At 36.6% G+C, this 18,435-nt stretch overlaps 1 protein-coding gene across 4 annotated transcripts in view; it reads left to right on the top strand.

Moving 5' to 3' along the window:
* The window catches only part of LOC136036100 (lysophosphatidylcholine acyltransferase-like), a 98,754-nt gene that overhangs the window by 32,197 nt on the left and 48,122 nt on the right, over positions 1–18,435 (top strand). For 2 of the 4 annotated variants that reach the window (XM_065718099.1, XM_065718098.1), the window contains exons 4-5: positions 4,645–4,859; positions 16,690–16,802. In XM_065718099.1, the coding sequence (XP_065574171.1) occupies positions 4,645–4,859; positions 16,690–16,802 (328 nt within the window). Of the gene's footprint in view, positions 1–855; positions 1,074–4,644; positions 4,860–16,689; positions 16,803–18,435 lie in introns of all 4 variants that reach the window. The other 2 variants (XM_065718097.1, XM_065718096.1) reach the window with 1 other exon arrangement.

An 18,435-nucleotide genomic window follows, 5' to 3' on the forward strand; every position in this document is an offset into this window, starting at 1 on the left:
TTTAATGAAGATTTCGGAGTAGGTGGACCATTTTGTGTTACTGAATTGCAACATTGGGTCTTAAAGTCAATTGTAGTTGTTAAGCAAAATTCCACTCAAGAATAAAAGTAAAAAAATCAATAACTAGAATATTTTCCGATTCGACATAGTTCTTAAGTATGTATGCTGAAAGGCTTCATTCTCATATATTCATAAATGGGAATTACTTGGATGAATGAGTATCTAAAAAGCTGCTACAGTAGCACCAGAATTGTCTCATTAAATGACAACGTAGTGAAATAGTATGAATTTTTCGATTAGTTGTAACTTAAGAAATAGTAAACACATAAAAAACATCGTGTATAAGGTTGTTTTAGTAATACAAAATATAAATTCTTTTACTATAGTCCAAATAAAAAGTGAAAAATACCAAAATTTAAAAGTAAATCAAAGCACGTTATGTGTAAAAACAATTTTTTTGGAATTACGGTTAGAACAATAGAATGTATCAAAAATTGTGATCTATAGAGCTTTGGAATGGGACAAATCGGAAGGAAGATATCCAAGGGCGTCTCAGACACTAATTGGCATATCAGGGTAACTAATAATTAAGGATTTAACAGTGATCAGGATGACAATATAAATGAAAACTGTACTTAATCACATAGCGCGTTGATATCTGTGTTGAAAACTGCCTTAAATACAGTTAGACTGACCGATACGCCAAGGTACGCTCTTACAATAAAAAAGGATTAAATACAAAAATTTTTAGGACCGTAATGTTCATCTATCAACTAGAATGTGTAGTATAATATCAATAAAATGCTCAATAATTAAACAAAATGCAATCATATTATAATCGTTTTCTATTCTAAGAACGTTGCGAGCCATTATATCTCAGATAATGGTGTGGCTCTTCTATTGTTCTGGTTTCAATAAAGTAAAAGTAAAAGGGAGACAAGCGACGGCGAGAGAAGCACCCATCCTGGCATTGGCATCGCATTCAACTTTTTATGATGCACTTGTAGTTGTCTTCCTAGGATCACCCAGCATTGTTGCCAAAGAAGAAGTGAAGAAAGTGCCGTTTTTTGGAAGTACGACTGTCAAGCTTCGCTTTCTTCCCTAATGCACTGCTTTCTGTGAAATGTTGCCTTTTCAAAGAGAGTTTGTTCTTACTTTAATATGCTTTTAATTTTCAGCTGTCCTTTTTACTAAATACTTGAATAAGAGCACACTTAAGATGATTTCACTTGTCAGCTTAAAATGTTGTTTTCGCTTTTTTCGTTAAACTTCATCTAATTTTTTTATTTCTTTACTTATTTGTTTTGCCGCCGAAGACACTCAATAAAATAGCACTGAAACTGTGACATTTACATTTGTCCAACTAAGATTGTCAAATGATATTTAAAGGCGGTTTACAGTATAATTTAATCTAATTTTCATGATTGTTTTAACTATGGCTTTCGGCTTGAAGAGCTACAGCTATTTAAGTAATTTTAATAGAAATGTACCGTCCAACTTAGACGTTCAGCTAAAAAAAAATTGCAGTCTTGTATGGTTGAAAAGTTTGCATTTCTTCTAAGACTTGAAAAAAAATTCTTGAAAATATTTTTTTTATAATTGAAAACGTTAAAAAAGAAATAAAACTTCTCCTGACCATATTTAAAATCGAAACTTTTCTTGTTATGTTTTTAATGTCGAATTTTCTCACGTAGAATAAATCTGTTTTAATTAGTATCAGATTCCAATACCGTTACATCCCTGTTGTCAATTTTGCGTTGCTATATTATACTTCTTTTTTTTTTTTGGTTGATAAGGCTAGAAATTTAACGCCGTTGCTAACGTATAATTCGAAAGCCCAGCTTTAGAAAAATACAGTTTCACCATAATCTAGTATTTATAGGGATTCTCTCCATTGTCTCAAAAAACCTTTTCATTAGTTCTTTAGGAGGCATAACAAGAACTTATACTGACCGATTTGATCCAAAAATATTGCTATAGATAACTAACTTTAAATTTTATCTGAAGGTCGAAAAAGTTAATTTGAAGTGGTATATGACTTAATAAGTAATTTGGAATGTTAAATAAGGGTTTGTGTGAAAAAAGGAAGAAATGACTCATGAAGCCTCAGAAATGAAAATAATTAATAGCTATAGGCATGATTTCGACTGGCAGTATTACTTGATTTCTTTTTGAAAGAGCAACATTTATTCTTTTTGTATTTCTTGGCTGTGTTGAAATTTGTGTGATTCTTCTTTATCTGTCATATACAAATTCTTTCTTACATAAAATGCCTGATCAACCTGCTGGGGTTATATTCTAATCAAAGTGGAGTTATATTCTGTTCATGTTTTGGAATGGGTTACTTCCTCATTTTCCTTGCTTCCTTTCCCTTTTTTCTTGCTACTGATGACGTGTTTTTCCTTTTTTTCAAATAAGGGTCTGCTCATAAATTGCAGAAAGATTTACGTATGTTTCTCCTTTTAGAGAAAGATTCGGTTTTGGTTCAGAGTGTAGGGGTTAGTGGGTATTGAAAATAGTAAAAAAAAAACCTCCTGAAATTCGTTTGGAATTCATTTCTCAAGCTGTAGCAAGGGCAGTGATTATTAATCCATCTTTTTTTTTGGGGGGGGGGGGCCTACACCCGAGGTCTCCATCCCTCGAACGTATAGTCAAACTACTTTTTATATGATTTGACCTTTATTTCTAAGGAATGGAAAATGCTAATTTCATTCAGTATTCAAAACTTTACTCTCGCGCCCTTTGTTGAATGAGATGAAGGGTCTAATTTGACTGCAGTGGTGATTTTTCTCTTATTTTTTGGGAGAACCTTTTTTTGCTTAAGAGTTAAATCAACGACTAATGCTGACGTATTCTAAGCTACCATCGTTATCGTTGAAATGGTGACTCGTGCAATAATTTTGACTTCTGTTTCCCCTGGGAGCATCAGTTTTTATGGCACCTGGTATTTACCAAGTGACATATAGCGATCACAAATTCTGTCGGTCGGTCCCGGTTTTGCTAGTTTAGGCGGTTTAGCTAGGTCGATGAAATTTGGCAGTATTCAAATTATTTCAAATCCCGACCGGATCCAGCGTCATTAGGGGGGGGGGGGTGTTGGGGGGGACGGAAATCTTGGAAAAGGCTTTGAGTGGAGAGATCGGAATGAAGCTTGTTTGGAAGAATAAGCACAAGTCCAAGATACGAGAATGACATAACCGGACCGGATCTGCTCTCTTTGGGGGAGTTGGGGTGGGGGAATTCCGTAAGATTAGAAAAAATGCGGTATTTGTAACTTACGAACGGGTGATCAGATCTTAATGAAATTTGATGTTTAGAAGGATCTTGTGCTTCAGAGCTCTTATTTTAAATCCCAACCAGATCCGGTGACATTGGGGGCAGTCGGAGGGGGAAACCGGAAATATTGGAAAATGTGAAAATTGAGGTATCTTTATCTTACGAATGGGTGATCGGATCTTAATGAAACTTTATATATAGAAAGATCTTATGTCTCAGATGCTCTATTTTCAATTCGAATCGGATCTCGGGACATAGGGGGTTGGAGGGGGGAAACCGGAAATCTTGGAAAATGCTTAGAGCAGAGAGATCGGGATGAAACTTGATGAGAAGAATAAGCACAAGATCTAGATACGTGATTGACATAATTGTAACGGATCCGCTCTCTTTGGGGGAGTTGTGGGGGGGTGTTAATTCGGGAAAATTAGAAAAATTGAGGTATTTTTAACTTAAGAATGGGTGACCGGATCTTAATGAATTTTGATATTTAGAAGGACCTCGTGTCTGAGAGCTCTTATTTTAAATCCCGACCGGCATTAAGCGTCTGATTTTCCTTTTAATGAATCTATTGATTCTTGGAATTTTGCTTAGAATTCTTAGAATCTTAGAAGAGCTCATGCCATATGAGCTCTTGGCTCTTGGCATTTCCGACTTCGTCACTAGTGCCATATGAGCTCTTAGCTTTCGTTTGGGATTTGACATGCCGGTATGATCTGTTTTCTTTTTTTAAAGTCTATTTTGCTTTGCTGCAGAATGATCATTTACTGAGAAAATAAAGTGCATTTGAAAATAAACCCAGCTAAACTGTCTTATGATTATATAATGTCTATTTTTTCAACAATAATCATATTCTTTTTTTACCGGACGGTTCGCGTGCCTCTCCACTGGACCTACCACTGATTGTGTAACTAAGACATTAATTGCATTGAATTGTTGGTAAACTATTCTAAATAGAGCGAACTTTGGAACTTAAATTGGGGTAATAGAATATCGTAAAAGTTTCATTTAAAGCATTTATAGCAATTGTGATTGAACAACATAAGGAATCTGAACAACTTTCAGTATCTTTGTATCTTTTCTATTTTTGTTGATTTTCTGTTATTTGTTTAGGCCTTCTTGTTTCATTTCTTTGTATTCAAAGCAATACTTCATATCTAAACATTCCTGTTTAATGAACAGGAAATAACGAACGCATTATTCGTTATGAATTCGTTATTTCATGTTGCGGAAATCAACTAAGTTTAATATTTTGGGTCGGAAGTAGTATCTAATCATCAGCTATATTTTCTAATATTAGGGAGTTCTTAGGTTACTGAAAATTAAATGTTTCTATACCGCAAGAAATTTTATGAGCTTTGTGTATAACAGCTGTTTTGCAACTGGCATAAATTTCTGTGGTCGCTTGGCCTTCCGGATCATTGGTTATAGAGTGCGTATTAAAGGGCGAATTGCAACACGTTCAGAAGCTCCCATTTTGGTCATTGGACCACATTCAACGTTTGCTGATGCACTTGTTATATATTGGATTCAACTACCTCATTTGATCAGTCGGGTTGAAAGTAAATTAACCCCATTTTTAGGCAGTAAGTTACAACTCGTTTGCACGTGTTTTTTTTATTTCGGCTATATTTTTGCTTATGGATCGTAACTAACTGAAAGTTGAAGACTTTCTGTGTGACAATCCTGGTTTTGATGGATGGGTAAGGGTATCACTCTGCGATTTTAAGCTTTCCCATAGTCATCCACAATAGTATGGTCATATCTGTGGGCATTAATGGGAATTATATTCATGTATCTGTATGTTTGTATCGTTTTTTCAAGATAATTTTATGCTTGTTTTTGCCTCAATTTTGTATAAAAACGACAGAAAATATTTTTAGCTGCTTTCTAACGGGGTAAAACAATTATAAATGTAAACAAAAATTGCTTTGGTTCAGGGGTTTCAATTGGGGGGGGGGGCATTTACCCTCTAGATTATTAGAAATATTTTTGGGGGGTATTGTAATTAAAAAATGTCTGTTCCTGGAATTTCCATTTAAAAATTGAAAAGAAATCGCCCCCATAGATCTTGGAAAAAAGTCCCCCTTCCCCGCGCTACATTTTCGTGAATTGATGCTACTGTTTTGCTTTCAATCTTTTTTCCTTTTTGATCAATTTGGTATTTGTTATTATATAAATGTTGTCATAAAGTTGGTCATGTCATGCTAAAAAAAAGGTCTTTTGTCTTTTTTGCCCATTTTTTTTTGTAAAATCTTCCGTGAAAACTATTGGATTGTCACTAGAAAAGTCTGCTTTTGGGTGCTTCAGGATTGTGACGTCGAATTTCTGTCCCACTTCTCTGTGCGCTTCCTACTTTACCCGCCGTAACGATTTTGATATATTAGTGCTATGGAGCTTGGTGCTTTCTGCAGAAGATTGACCAGGCTTTTGAATTCGCAGTATTTCTTCAGATAAATAGTATTTAGTAGCAGAAATAGATGTTTTATCAGGTTTCCAAAATTAAAGTAATCATTGGAAGGTTCATTGGCTACCAAATACTGCCCTACTAAATGGGAACGCCGTCTTTGCAAAATCTTCGTCCCTGCGCATGCATTGAATTGGCTAAATTTTGCTCAACAAGGGCTAGGTACATGTAACAAATCACGAGACTGGGCTGTGTAAAAGACTTGTTGCATTTTTGGCCAACGCAATAAATCTGGCTCTGCAAACTATATAAATGTATATAACGCAATCTAAACGTTTTATGCTTCACTTTTTATGGTACTGGTATTAACCAAGTGACATATAGCAATTGCAAATTCTATCGGTCTGTATCCGGATTTGCTACTTAAGGCACTTCCAGATAAGCTAGGACGATGAAATTTGGCAAGCGTATCAGGGACCGGACTAGATTAAATTAGAAATAGTCGTTCGCGATTTGACCATCTGGGGGGGGGGCGGTTAATTCGGAAAAAAATAGAAAAAATGAAGTATTTAACTTACGAACGGATGATCGGATCTTAACGAAATTTTATGTTTGGAAGGATATCGTGTCTCAGAGCTCTTATTTTAAATCCCGACCAGATCTGCTGAAATTGGGGGGACCTAAAATCTTGGAAAACGCTTAAAATGGAGGGATCGGGATGAAACTTGGTGGGGAAAATAACCAGAAGTCCTAGATACGTGATTGACATAACCGGAACGGATCTGTTCTGTTTGGGGGAGTTGGGGAGGGGGGTTAATTCTGAAAATTAGAAAAAAATGAGGTATTTTTAACTTACGAAGGAGTGATCGGATCTTAATGAAATTTGAAGTTTGGAAGAATATCGTGTCTCAGAGCTCTTATTTTAAATCCCGACTGGATCCGGAGACATTGGGGGAATTGAAGGGGGGAAACCTAAAATCTCGGAAAACGCTTAGAGTTGAGGGATCGGGATTAAACTTGGTGGGAAAAATAAGCACCTCCTAGATACATGATTGACACAACCGGAGTGGATCCGCTCTCTTTGAAGGAGCTGGGGGGGGGGACGGTTAATTCTGAAAAATTAGAAAAAAGAGGTATTTTTAACTTACGAAGGAGTGATCGGATATAAGTATAGATACGTGATTGAAATAACCAGAGCGGAACCGCTGTCTTTGAGGGAGGAGGGTTAATTCTGAAAAATAAAAAGATGTGGTATTTTTAACTTACGAAGGAGTGATCGGATCTTAATAAAATTTGATGTCTAGAAGGATGTCGTTTCTCAGCGCTCTTATTTTAAGTCCCGACCGGATTCGGCGAAGGGGAAGTTGGGGGGAACCTAAAATCTTGGAAAACGCTCAGAATGGAGGGATCGGGATGAAACTTGGTGGTAAAAATAAGCACAAGTCCTAGATACGGGATTGACATAACCGGAACGGATCTGCTCTCTTTGGGGGAGTTGGGGGGAGGATTAATTCTAAAAAAAAAATAGAAAAAATGAGGTATTTTTGACTTACGAAAGAGTGATCGTATCTTAATCAAATTTCATATTTAGAAAGACCTTGAAACTCAGATCTCTTATTTCAAATCCCGACCGGATCCAGTGTCATTAGGGGGGGGGGAGGCGTAAATCTTGGAAAACGCTTAAAGCGGAGAGATCATGATGAAACTTGGTGGAAAGAATAAGCACAAGATAGTCCAAGATAGGTGACTGACATAACCGGATCCGCTCTCTTTGGTGGAGTTGGGGGGGGGAGTAATTCGGAAAAATTAGAAAAAATGAGGTATTTGTAACTTACGAACGGGTGATCAGATCTTAATGAAGTTTGATATCTAGAAGGATCTTGTGCTTTAGAACTTTCATTTTAAATGTTGACCAGATCCGGTGACATTGAAGGGAGTTGGAGGGGGAAACCGAAATTCTTGGAAAACGTGAAAATCGAGGTATCTTACGAATGAGTGATCGGATCTTAATGAAACTTGATATATAGAAGAATCTTATGTCTCAGATGCTCCATGTTAGAATCGGATCTGGGGACATAGAGGGTTGGAGGGGGAAAACAGAAATCTTAGAAACCGGAAATCTTGGAAAACCCTTTGGAGAGATCGGGATGAAACTTGATGGGAAGAATAAGCACAAGTTATAGATACGAGATTAAACATTGGTACGGATCCGTTCTCTTTGAGGGAGCTGGGGGTTGTTAATTTTGAAAAATCAGCAAAATTGAGGTATTTTTAACTTAAGAACGGGTGACTGGATCTGAATGAAATTTGATATTTCGAAGGAACTCATGTCTCAGAGCTCTTATTTCAAATCCCAACCAGATCCTTTGACATTGGGGGGAGTTGGAGGGGGAAACCGGAAATCTTGGAAAACGCTTATAAAAGTTGTATATACGTGATTGACGTAACCGGCCTGGATCCGCTCTCTTTGGTGGACTTAGGTGGTGGGGTTCAGTGCTTTGGCGAGTTTGGTGCTTCTGGACGTGCTAAGACGATGAAAATTGGTAGGCGTGTCAGGGAGCTGCACAAATTGACTTGATAAAGTCGTTTTCCCCGATTCGGCCATCTGGGGGCAGAAGGGAGAGGAAATATTAGAAAAATTAAGGTATTTTTAACTTACGAGTGGGTGATTGGATCTTGATGAATTTTGATATTTAGAAGGACTTCGTAACTGAGAGCTCTTATTTTAAATCCCGACCGGCGTTAAGCCTCTGATTTTTCTTTTAAATCAATCTATTGATTCTTAGATTTTTGCTAGAGCTCATACCATATGAGCTCTTGGCTCTTGGCTCTTTCGACCTCGTCACAAGTGCCATATGAGCTCTTAGCTCTTGTTTTTTTGTTCAGTGTCTCTTTGCCATGTATTCCCAAACGAATAGACTGATTGTGCTGAAACTTGGAACTTCTTTCTGGTAGGATAAGTTCCAGAGAAGAGAAGGGAATCTCTTGGAGGGTCAAGCAATATATAGCTCTTCGTTTAAAGAGTTTGGCAGGGGGGGGGGGTAAGAACCGAGTGGTGAAATTTTTGTAGGGGCGATCTGAATGACTCTCCATCTATCTCTATCTATCTCCAACTATCTCAAGGGTTTTTTGTTTAAAACCTTGCGTTGTAATTTAAATTTTAGGCAAGATTAGAATTAACTTGTCTATCCTGAATCTTTGATCGGCTGCAGTTTTTGCAATAATTTTTAGCATTACTTTTATGAAGAATTTGGGCTGGATGGGAAGGTAGGTTTTCAATCACACTGATGAAAAAATCTTCGAAATTTCGGCCATTTTATGGCCGAATGGTCCCATTTTGTCCGAATGGTCCCATTTTGTGGACCATTCTGATCCACACCCTGCAGACGCCTTTGAATACAGAAGTATCTTATTCCATTGTTTTATCACATGCAAATTATTTTGTAAAAGAGTTTGAATCTGTAGGATTGGAGAACTCAAAGTCGGACCCTTGGGTGCTTACTTCCTACAGCCCCTTCCCCGACAATCTTAAGTAATTAAATGTTAACCATTACAAATTCTTAAAGTAATTTAGGCACTGTCCTTAAGCGAAAGGCATTTATCATACATTTCACAAATGATGTTTGGGTTTCAAATAAAGTTGGTGTTTAAGGGTCTCTGTGATTGTCTAATACATATGTGTGATACTAAAGTTGCACTATAGCGGTTCAGAAAAAGAATATTTATATGTTCTACTGATTTTCCTTATCCCAAAGGCCCTGAATGGTGGACGAGTTATTTTTTTGTTGGAAGCAGGTTGATGCAAGCAACAATTCCAAGCTGTATGATGGGAATGCTTAAAGTAGCCTCTCCGATTCCCTCACCTGTAACTTTGCTTATATTGATATTGTGCTTTTCCCGACATGTGATCATTCAGGAATTCTTTAAAGAATGGTTAAAAAGGATCAAACATTCATAATTAAAAATCATTAAGATCGCAGTATGACTATTCTAAAGCAAAACCAGCTAAATGCTTATTCGTGGTTATAAGGAAATGAATCTCGTTAATTAAAAACTATTAAGATTGCAGTATGACTGATCTAAATCAAAACCCGCTAAGTACATATTTCGCTATTGGTGTTTGATTTTCACCAAAGTTAGTGTTTAATAAACACAAAAGATATATAAAACTATCCTGTTTTACCCAACCCGAGGGTCGGGTCGTTAGGACCTCACCCGACTGATAAATGGCTACCCTTCCAGAAGTTCTACTTGTGAAGCTCCGACGGAGCTTGTACTTTCCTTTTTTCTGATATAAGATATAGGGAGGCAAAGCTGTATTATTTAAAAATAACAGTTGGGCCCTACTTTCAAATGTTATTATATATGCCTCTATGCTGTGTGCTCTGTCTTGCATTAAATCTGTCAATTATTCTGGTACTATTAGGTTCACTTGTGGAGCAGCAGGTTGATCAGCATTATTTAGTTTGACAATATCTACTAAATTTGGCGCTTCTTTTTGTTAATATTGCATTGCTTAGCGTATTCTCTTTCTTGCTTGCTTGCTTTGATGTCCATGTCCGTTCTGAGTTTTTTCTTTCTTTATTTACTCTTTATGTTTTGGCACTGATTTTACGCTTGAGACTGGATAGAAAGCGATGTATGGATTTTCGGAAGTTGGAAAAGAAGGGGTTGGCGGCTGAGAAGTGTTTTGCGTCACACCGTTTACGTTGTACTTTAACAAACCATTGTTTATCTTCAAATTTTGTTCAGTTTATTTCGTGTCGCTTTCCTCCAGTGTCTCAAGTTAAAAATATTATGTTATGTCCTGTTATGTTTCTGATTAGCTATCCTTATTCCTATCGCTTTCCTTTGATGTCTCAAGTTTAGAATGTTATGTTATGTCTCTGATTGGCTTTCCTCATGAAAAGTTGATCGGTGTAAAAAGAATGATAATAATAATAGCCTAATGTAAAATCATGCATAGTTCCTATTGGATAGAATACAAAAAGACTTATTTATGGAAACATATTTATGGATTAATTGTCTAGAACCCATGTATAACAAATAATTATTTAAGTTATCTGATTTTTTTTTTTTTTTTAATAATAATGTACTAACATTGAAAGAGGATTTTCGGTCCATAATAAGATACGCAAGTGATAAAAAAAAAATTGACCGCCCAAGTTTTTTTTCTTTATTTTTATCACAAGTGATAAAACTAAAGCGTAAAGTATATATCATATAATAGTAAGTACATTAATAAAGCTCATCCAGCAATGGAAACTTAAATAAATATATTTTTAATTATTTGAATAACTCATAATTTATCCCTCGCCGTCAAAAACAATTTACTTTAAATATCAAAATCTTTTTTTTGTTCATTTTGATGGTAACGTGGGACCCTTTCGAATATGGGCCCGATTAGACTCAATCGTTTCTATCTTCCTTTATCCGGCCCTGAAAAGTATTAAACCATAACACTGCAGAAAAAATAGCATGCTAAAATCTTGCACAGGGAAGATTAACCTTAAGCCAGGAAAGATATTGGGACTCGTTCTACGAACTTTTCTGAATGTATGCAAACCAGTTTAACTAATTGTGTTTTTTTTTTCTGTTTATGTTTTGCAATTTTCAAATTCATTGCAATTTTCTTTTCAATAGAATGTAAAACTAACGTCTTCTCTTGATTTTAATTTTCTTCTAAAACTATATTAAAATTATAATTATAAAAATCATTTTTTTTTAATGAAATGTTTTAATCTGTTGTAAACTTTCAAACAGTAGCTTGTCTGTTCAAATTCAAAATATAGTAGTTTCAAAACTGTAAATTTGATGCATTATATCACCATTGGATATATATTTATATATTTTTTGCAAATTGTTTAAAGCTGAGAATTAATATTAAAGTTGATATTCCACGTGCTCATTGCTCTCGATCCATGAAACCCATTACAGCAATTTTTAGACCAACACACATATCTGAAAACTGTCTATGTGGAAATGCATTGAAGAGGTTCTTGCAAAAGTATGCAGATACAAAGTTTTCATAGTCTACTGGCAATATTTTTCTTATGGCTCTGTTATATCAGATGGTGAAACCTTAAAACTACTCAATTGCATTATAGTGGAGGAAAAATACGGTTTGACCTCGGGGAAATTGCAACAGAATTTTTTTTTACACCAAAATGTTCAGAAAAATCAGCTTAATCACACAAAAAAATCCTTCGAATCCCCCTTGCACAACTACCCGAACCCCCCCCCCCTGAAGGGGGAAAATCGAAATTTCTAGTTGGACGTATTTTGGGATTTAAGTGGTCGTTTTCTATCAAATCAAGCATGATGAATCCGAATCCGACGTCAGAAATCAAGTTTTACGTACCCCAGTATCAGTTTTCACCTTCACAGAACGGGGGAGGGGGGGGGGAAGTAAAGTACGCAAGTCATTATTTGCCGGATAATTCCTGCGGCTAAAGGATCATTTTATATCAAATAAAGTACCATATTGCCAGATATGAGGTCAATGAGCAGGTTTTTTTAAACTCTTTACCTCATTTTCACCTCTAAGGGGCCTGTAAAATGAGGGGCTGATCAAAACTTCAGATCAATTAGTTATAAAAAGGAACGTTTAGAACTCAGGTAAATTAATCACAAGAACATTTTGATTTTAAAGTACAACCTAAAGCTAATTCTTCTTCGTGCTCGTCTTCGTTATCATCCTCTTCCTGTTCAAGGAGCGACTCGTAAACCTGTTTTGCCTTTTCAAGGGGTTCTGGTAGCATGTCATTGCCATCAAACGCTCTGCTATCCAGTTCTGATGATAAAAGGTTCGTATAAAGGGCTACCTCCAACAGACCATGGCCTCGCACAGCACGAGAGACAGCTTTGCCTTGTACTCGCACAAGGCAGGTGTTATACTACGCACAGTGTTAGGCGCGTATACTTGTCTTAGGATTTCCAAAAGTCCCGAGTCAGCCATAAGGAAGCCAATGGCTCCTAGGAAACTCATGCGTGTATGAAATCCACCTAGGACAACACTAGCATTTCTTAAAGCACTTGTGGCAGGCTCTGCATCTACGACACACTTCGCCTTCCATTAAAGCGGTCGATCAAAGGTAATGACTAGAGTTTTTCCAGCTCGACTAGCGCGCTCGTTACCATGCATAAGTGTAGAATAAACACAGGAGATATTGCTTGGGTTGTTGTTAATCATTGGCAAAAAACGAATATTCGACTTTCGTGGATGAGGTAGTTTTTGGTGTGTTGACCACATAAACGCCGACCAGCTCATGTGTGAGCTTTTGAAAAAAGCCAGAGATGCGCCAGAGCGTTTCACCTTTCCATTCATTGTCATGAGTGTCACCACTGTTTGTCAAGCAAACAAAAGTCCTTGGTTGCGACTTGGTGGGTTTTTGGTAGGTGTAGAACGGCACGGTGCCGATTGACTTCATCTCGTTTCCACTTACTTCTTTTCTTGACACTGAAAGCTCCGTTTCCGGCAATTCAGGTGTAGACACTTCAATAAGTCCCATTCCATGAAAGGTATTCAGGCCGTCGATAGTAGCAATGTCATGATCGACGTTGTCTCCTACATACTGAAAAAAATGTGTTTTCTCTTCGGACTCTTCCAACAACGCTTGATTTACTGCTGCACATCTCTCAAATTTTTTTTTTACCTCTGAGAACGAAGAGCAGAAGCCAAGATTATGCAGTGTGTCAATTAAAAATCAGGATGAGAAATGGCAATGCAGCTGCGAAGCCAGTCCTATTTGTACAGGAGACACTGAACCACGTGGTCTGCATGCCTGCATTATAGCCTGTCCGATAGAAGATATTAGACGAGGCGTGTCGACCCCCATCGATAAAAGCAGTAGACAAAGAGATGGGCACACGAAGTTCAAACACTTCTGTACTGACGATATCTCGTTAAGAAATTCGTAGGAATCCTTCCTTGTCGTAATGAATTTAATTTCACTTCTTATTATCTTTCCAGCGACTTTGATGAGCTGATCCCTTTCTCCGTTTTCACTATCTGCTTTTTTCTCTTGGTGAAATTCTCGTAATGTCCTGTCAACCGTATCTCTAAATGTTACGAGTGTCTCTTTCCCATTTGAATCGGGCACAACCACTTGTTCGCCATACTCACTGACTAGCAAATCTTGGCTTGACGAAAACTGTAGGCCAAACTATCACAATCAGTTTCAGAGAGAATATGAGCCATTTTTCTTAAAATGATCGTCAGAGGTACAAGTTCTTCACTGTTGGCATAGCACCGAAGCGCTTCTTCAAGAGCGGCTTTCCTTGCACTATCGCACGGTCTTCCCTTCCGTTTCTATGGTGTATTCACGTCACTCACTTCTTCTTGACCACAGAATTTTTGTGGAATCTCTTTTCCTGTCCTGAAGTTCACTGAGCATATTTGATGATAAACGGCATCCTCTGCATGAGGGTCAGAAGTCTTTGAATTTATCCGACCAAGCACTGTCATGGTCCGCTGATCGTTCCTGTTCTTACACATTTCACTAAGCTAGTGTAGTCGAAGCTATGAGTTCGTGCTGCATAAGCTTCAGCGAATTCACAATTTGTGATCTCGCATAATTTCACTGCTTGACCACAGAATAGGCAGTTCTTCGAAAAATCAAAGCGTGGAGCTGAAGATCTAGTCGGGGGGGGGGGGGCTGCAACCGGTTCTTTCTGCTCAAGTTTCCTTTGAGCGTTCTTTTCTCTGTCGATCCGACGTCTGTCACAGAAGTTACGACGACATGCGGTGTGGACTTCATTTCCAGTCGTCACAGCTATGCTACTACCTCTTTCTTTGCTTGCGTTATTCACGGCATCGGCTCCTTTCTCGGATAATATGGCAGTGTTTTCACCGGGTTTGATGCTGCTTTGGCATATCGGGCAGACCATGTTCTCTTCATTGACGGTTCCAGAAGAAAAAGAGACTGATTATGTCATACAACTTGTTTGTTCAGTAAATCCAGGCACAATCCAATCGGAATTCAACCCATCGCCACCTAGAAGAACAAATTCAGCTTGAATGGTACACAGTAGATGGCATTGCACAAATGAAGTTGAAAAGCAGAAATGAATATCCGCTCTTTTCCAAATTCAGAAGCATAATTTTAAACACTATCTCACTAAATACTTCTAATCAACGCTCGCGGATCCCAGTTTATTATTTTGTCTTTGCGGAAGTATATAAAACGGCACAAACCTTGTATATAGCCTTGAACACGCCAATCATCTAGCAAGTACTATGGTAGAAGGATCTACTGATTAGATCACCTAAAGAATGACACTAAGGAATGGAAACCGCAAACTGGAGGGGGAGTCTGGAATGCTGGTTTGAAATTAGACTGTTCGAGACTCATATTCTAAGGCGCCATTCCTAGCTTGATAGGAAATGGTGAATCAACCGACAAATGATTAAAATAACTAGTTCACGTAGGTCAACTTTCACATCGGATTTAGGTAGGATGAGGTACTTGACCATGTAAAATCAAGTTTTAACTTCATTTTCAAATTCACCACCATTGATTCCTAAGGAAACGGCCAAATACTGCAACAACCTCTTAATTTCGAGTTTTGCCCTTCCCCCCCCCCGCCCTTTAAGGGTGGAAATGTGCATTAGGATACGGAAGAAAGGAAAATCTGAATTCCGATTTGGAGTCGGCATACTTGATAGGAAACGACTATTTAAATTCAAAAATATTTATAAACCCAAAAGTCGGATTTTTCCCCTCATTTTTTCCCTTCAAGGGCAAATTTGGGATACTTGTGCAAGGGGGATTCGGGGGGATTTTTTGTGTGTGATTAAACTGATTTTTCTACACATTTTGGTAAAAGAAAAAAAAATCTGTAGCAATTTCCCCGAGGTTTGACCATTTTTATGCGTATCTTTCCTCCACTATTATTTCGGATTTGTCCCAATTCAAAAGTAAATTTTTCCCGTTATTTTTTTATTTTCTACACAACCAAATAACCTAAATTGAAATCGATCATAACTTTTTTTCTTTTTTACAGAGAATATGATTTGGTTTCGACTTCGAGTAGTATCAGGGTTGGGAATCATCCCTTCTCGATGTCGAAAATTCCTTTTTTTGCAGACACTTTATTTTGGTATTGACACCTGAATAGCATTGGGGGGGGGGTGGTTTAGGGATTCATCGCCTCTCGAAATCGAAAACTGCAACATTTCGTGATGTTTCGGAAAAAGTTGATACTTTACTAGGTAAAGAATTTATACCTTTGGTGTCAATAAAAAATATTATTTGGCTTGTGATTCCTTCATTCTTCTGTGGCTGTTCATGCCGAATTGATTTCAAATGGCTGCTTATTTATAAGAATAATGAATAATTTCTGTCTTGTCTCAATGTACTTCGCTTTTGATATCAGCTCTGTCGTCAAACTGACATGTGAATTCGGTTGCCTTTGTCATTGCAGGAGAAAAAAAAAATATATTTTCTTGATTTTTACTGTTATTAATGTTTAGTTGTTTGAATAAGAATATTTTCTAATCTTCAAAATATGTTAAGGACGATTTTTGGTACTTAAAGCTTTATTTTCTGACTTTTTGCTAGTGAGAAAATGAGAAGCTGTAAGCAGAAGCTTCTAAAGACTTTGAAAACTGAATCAGATGCTGGAAATTGAAGCAATCAATGTGCTTGGTCTCGGTTTTGGGGTAGTAATCAAAGTTTCATTAAGAATAATATCTCTTGAAGATTTTTGGATCTCCATCACCGCACTATATGCATCAAAGCATAAATATATGTTTTAAATCTTGTTAGCAGCATCGTAATGCGCTTGGTGTCATAAATGGTTAGAATTAGGCTGCATCGACTTTTTATGTCGCTTTTCCTTCTGGCCTCTTCGGGGTCGATTTTTGGTTTCCATTTTGTTTGTTTCTTCCAGGTCATATGACACTCTCTCTACGTCTATTTTCTCCTTTTTTTTACAGATTTCCTTGTTGCTTCTATGTTCTTCCAAATGATGCATTTTTTTTTTCGTATATTTTTACTCTTTTTTAGAATTGATCAATTTCACTCAGCCAATATATGTAGAAAGAGAAGATCCCAACTCTCGAGCTAATACAATTAAAGAGATGGTGCGTCGAGCAACATCTGAGGACCCCTGGCAACAGGTACAGAGCAAAGATTAATAGTTGAAGAGTTGAAACATTTTATTTGAAAGTTAAAAGAACTAATTGTTGATTGGAAATGAGCAAGTTACCTGTAAGACTAAATCGAAAAATATATATTATATGAAATAAAGTGCAAAAAAAGGAATTATTACTGATATTCATCAGCCAATTGACTAATCTTTGTATTTCTTGCGATGTTAACACGTACGGCCGTAGGCGCAACGCCATTGCTTTTTACTTCATAATTTAATAAAAAAAAAAACTTGATTATTTACTCTATGCTTATTCCTTTTAGAATATTTAACCACGTTCAAGCTATTATCAATACAGTCTTTGCGAAAAAAGCATTGTGAAACTATTATGGAAATTTCCAGAAACTAGTATATACGGAAATCTTTATGAATCAAAAGAAAATCATTAGCCTTTCACATTTATACACACACACACACATATATATATATATATATATATATATATATATATATATATATATATATATATATATATATATATATATATATATATATATATATATATATATATAAAATATACTAGTGTATCGAATTAATTTAGTCAGCATAGCGAATGAGTAAAAGGCGCATATAAATAAGGCAGTATGAGGAAGCTACTGCCAGACGCAGAGAAATAAAAGGGAAGAAAAGTACAATTGAGAACTTTCAAAAAGCGCTTAAGAAAAAGAAAACTACTTTATCTGTAAAATAGAAACTTTCAACTAAGTTCCTTGAAGCTGGATTTGTGAGTTTGAGGTAAGGTCTGGATTGCATGGGCTCTTCCTACTCGGAATTTGCTTAAGAGATATTGTATAACAATGATAGAAGAATAAATCAGGGTCTCAAAATCTGGATAAAAAAAAAGAAGAAAAGGATTGACCAATTCTAACTGTCTGGTCAAAAAGTCAAAATTTTAATTGGTTTTCCATTGTGTCTGAGATTAATTCTGAGTTTTGGCTGTTTTAATACCAATTAAAGATAAATATTAGCTTGAAAAAAAATGAAAGTACAGCAACAATTAAAAATAAATTGGGTTGTGATGAAAAAGTAGAAAACTAACGTTTACCGGTTTTTACTTCGACTGTCTGATCCTAAGGATCTTTGCAACTAGTCATTTTTTCACTTTTTCTGTTTCTCAAAGTAACTAAATTCAGTTTTACCGACAATTTTACCACGCAGGATCCTTGGAAAGCTGTAAGATTGTGTTTATGTACTTGTAAAGCAATGAAAGGTAAAGGTAGTCCACTTGGTTTTGGGTGCAAAACTAGGTAGTTTTACCTTTGAATGCCTGAAGCCTAGATAAACTGAATGTTGATGAGGTGCTTTAACATTAGTTTGAAACTCATAAGGGATGTTAAGCTTGTCAACCAGTGGGTGGACTAAAGCCTGGCGAAGTCCAATGATGATTAAGTAAAACTGTTTGAAGCACAATGTTGATTAAGTAAAACTGGCTTGGTCTGCAAATTCTTAAGTACGAGAACCTAATGGTGGTTCTAGTAGAACGTAGAGGCGAAATTTTAAATGGGAGAGGTAAAAGACAAGCTTTTTTTCTTTAATACATCTATGCTTCAAGCGTAGACAACATTTTACTACATTTGATTATCGATTAACAGTTGCTTTTA

This window comes from Artemia franciscana, chromosome 15 (genome assembly GCF_032884065.1).
Source record: "Artemia franciscana chromosome 15, ASM3288406v1, whole genome shotgun sequence".
Classification (NCBI taxonomy): Eukaryota; Metazoa; Arthropoda; class Branchiopoda; order Anostraca; family Artemiidae; genus Artemia; species Artemia franciscana.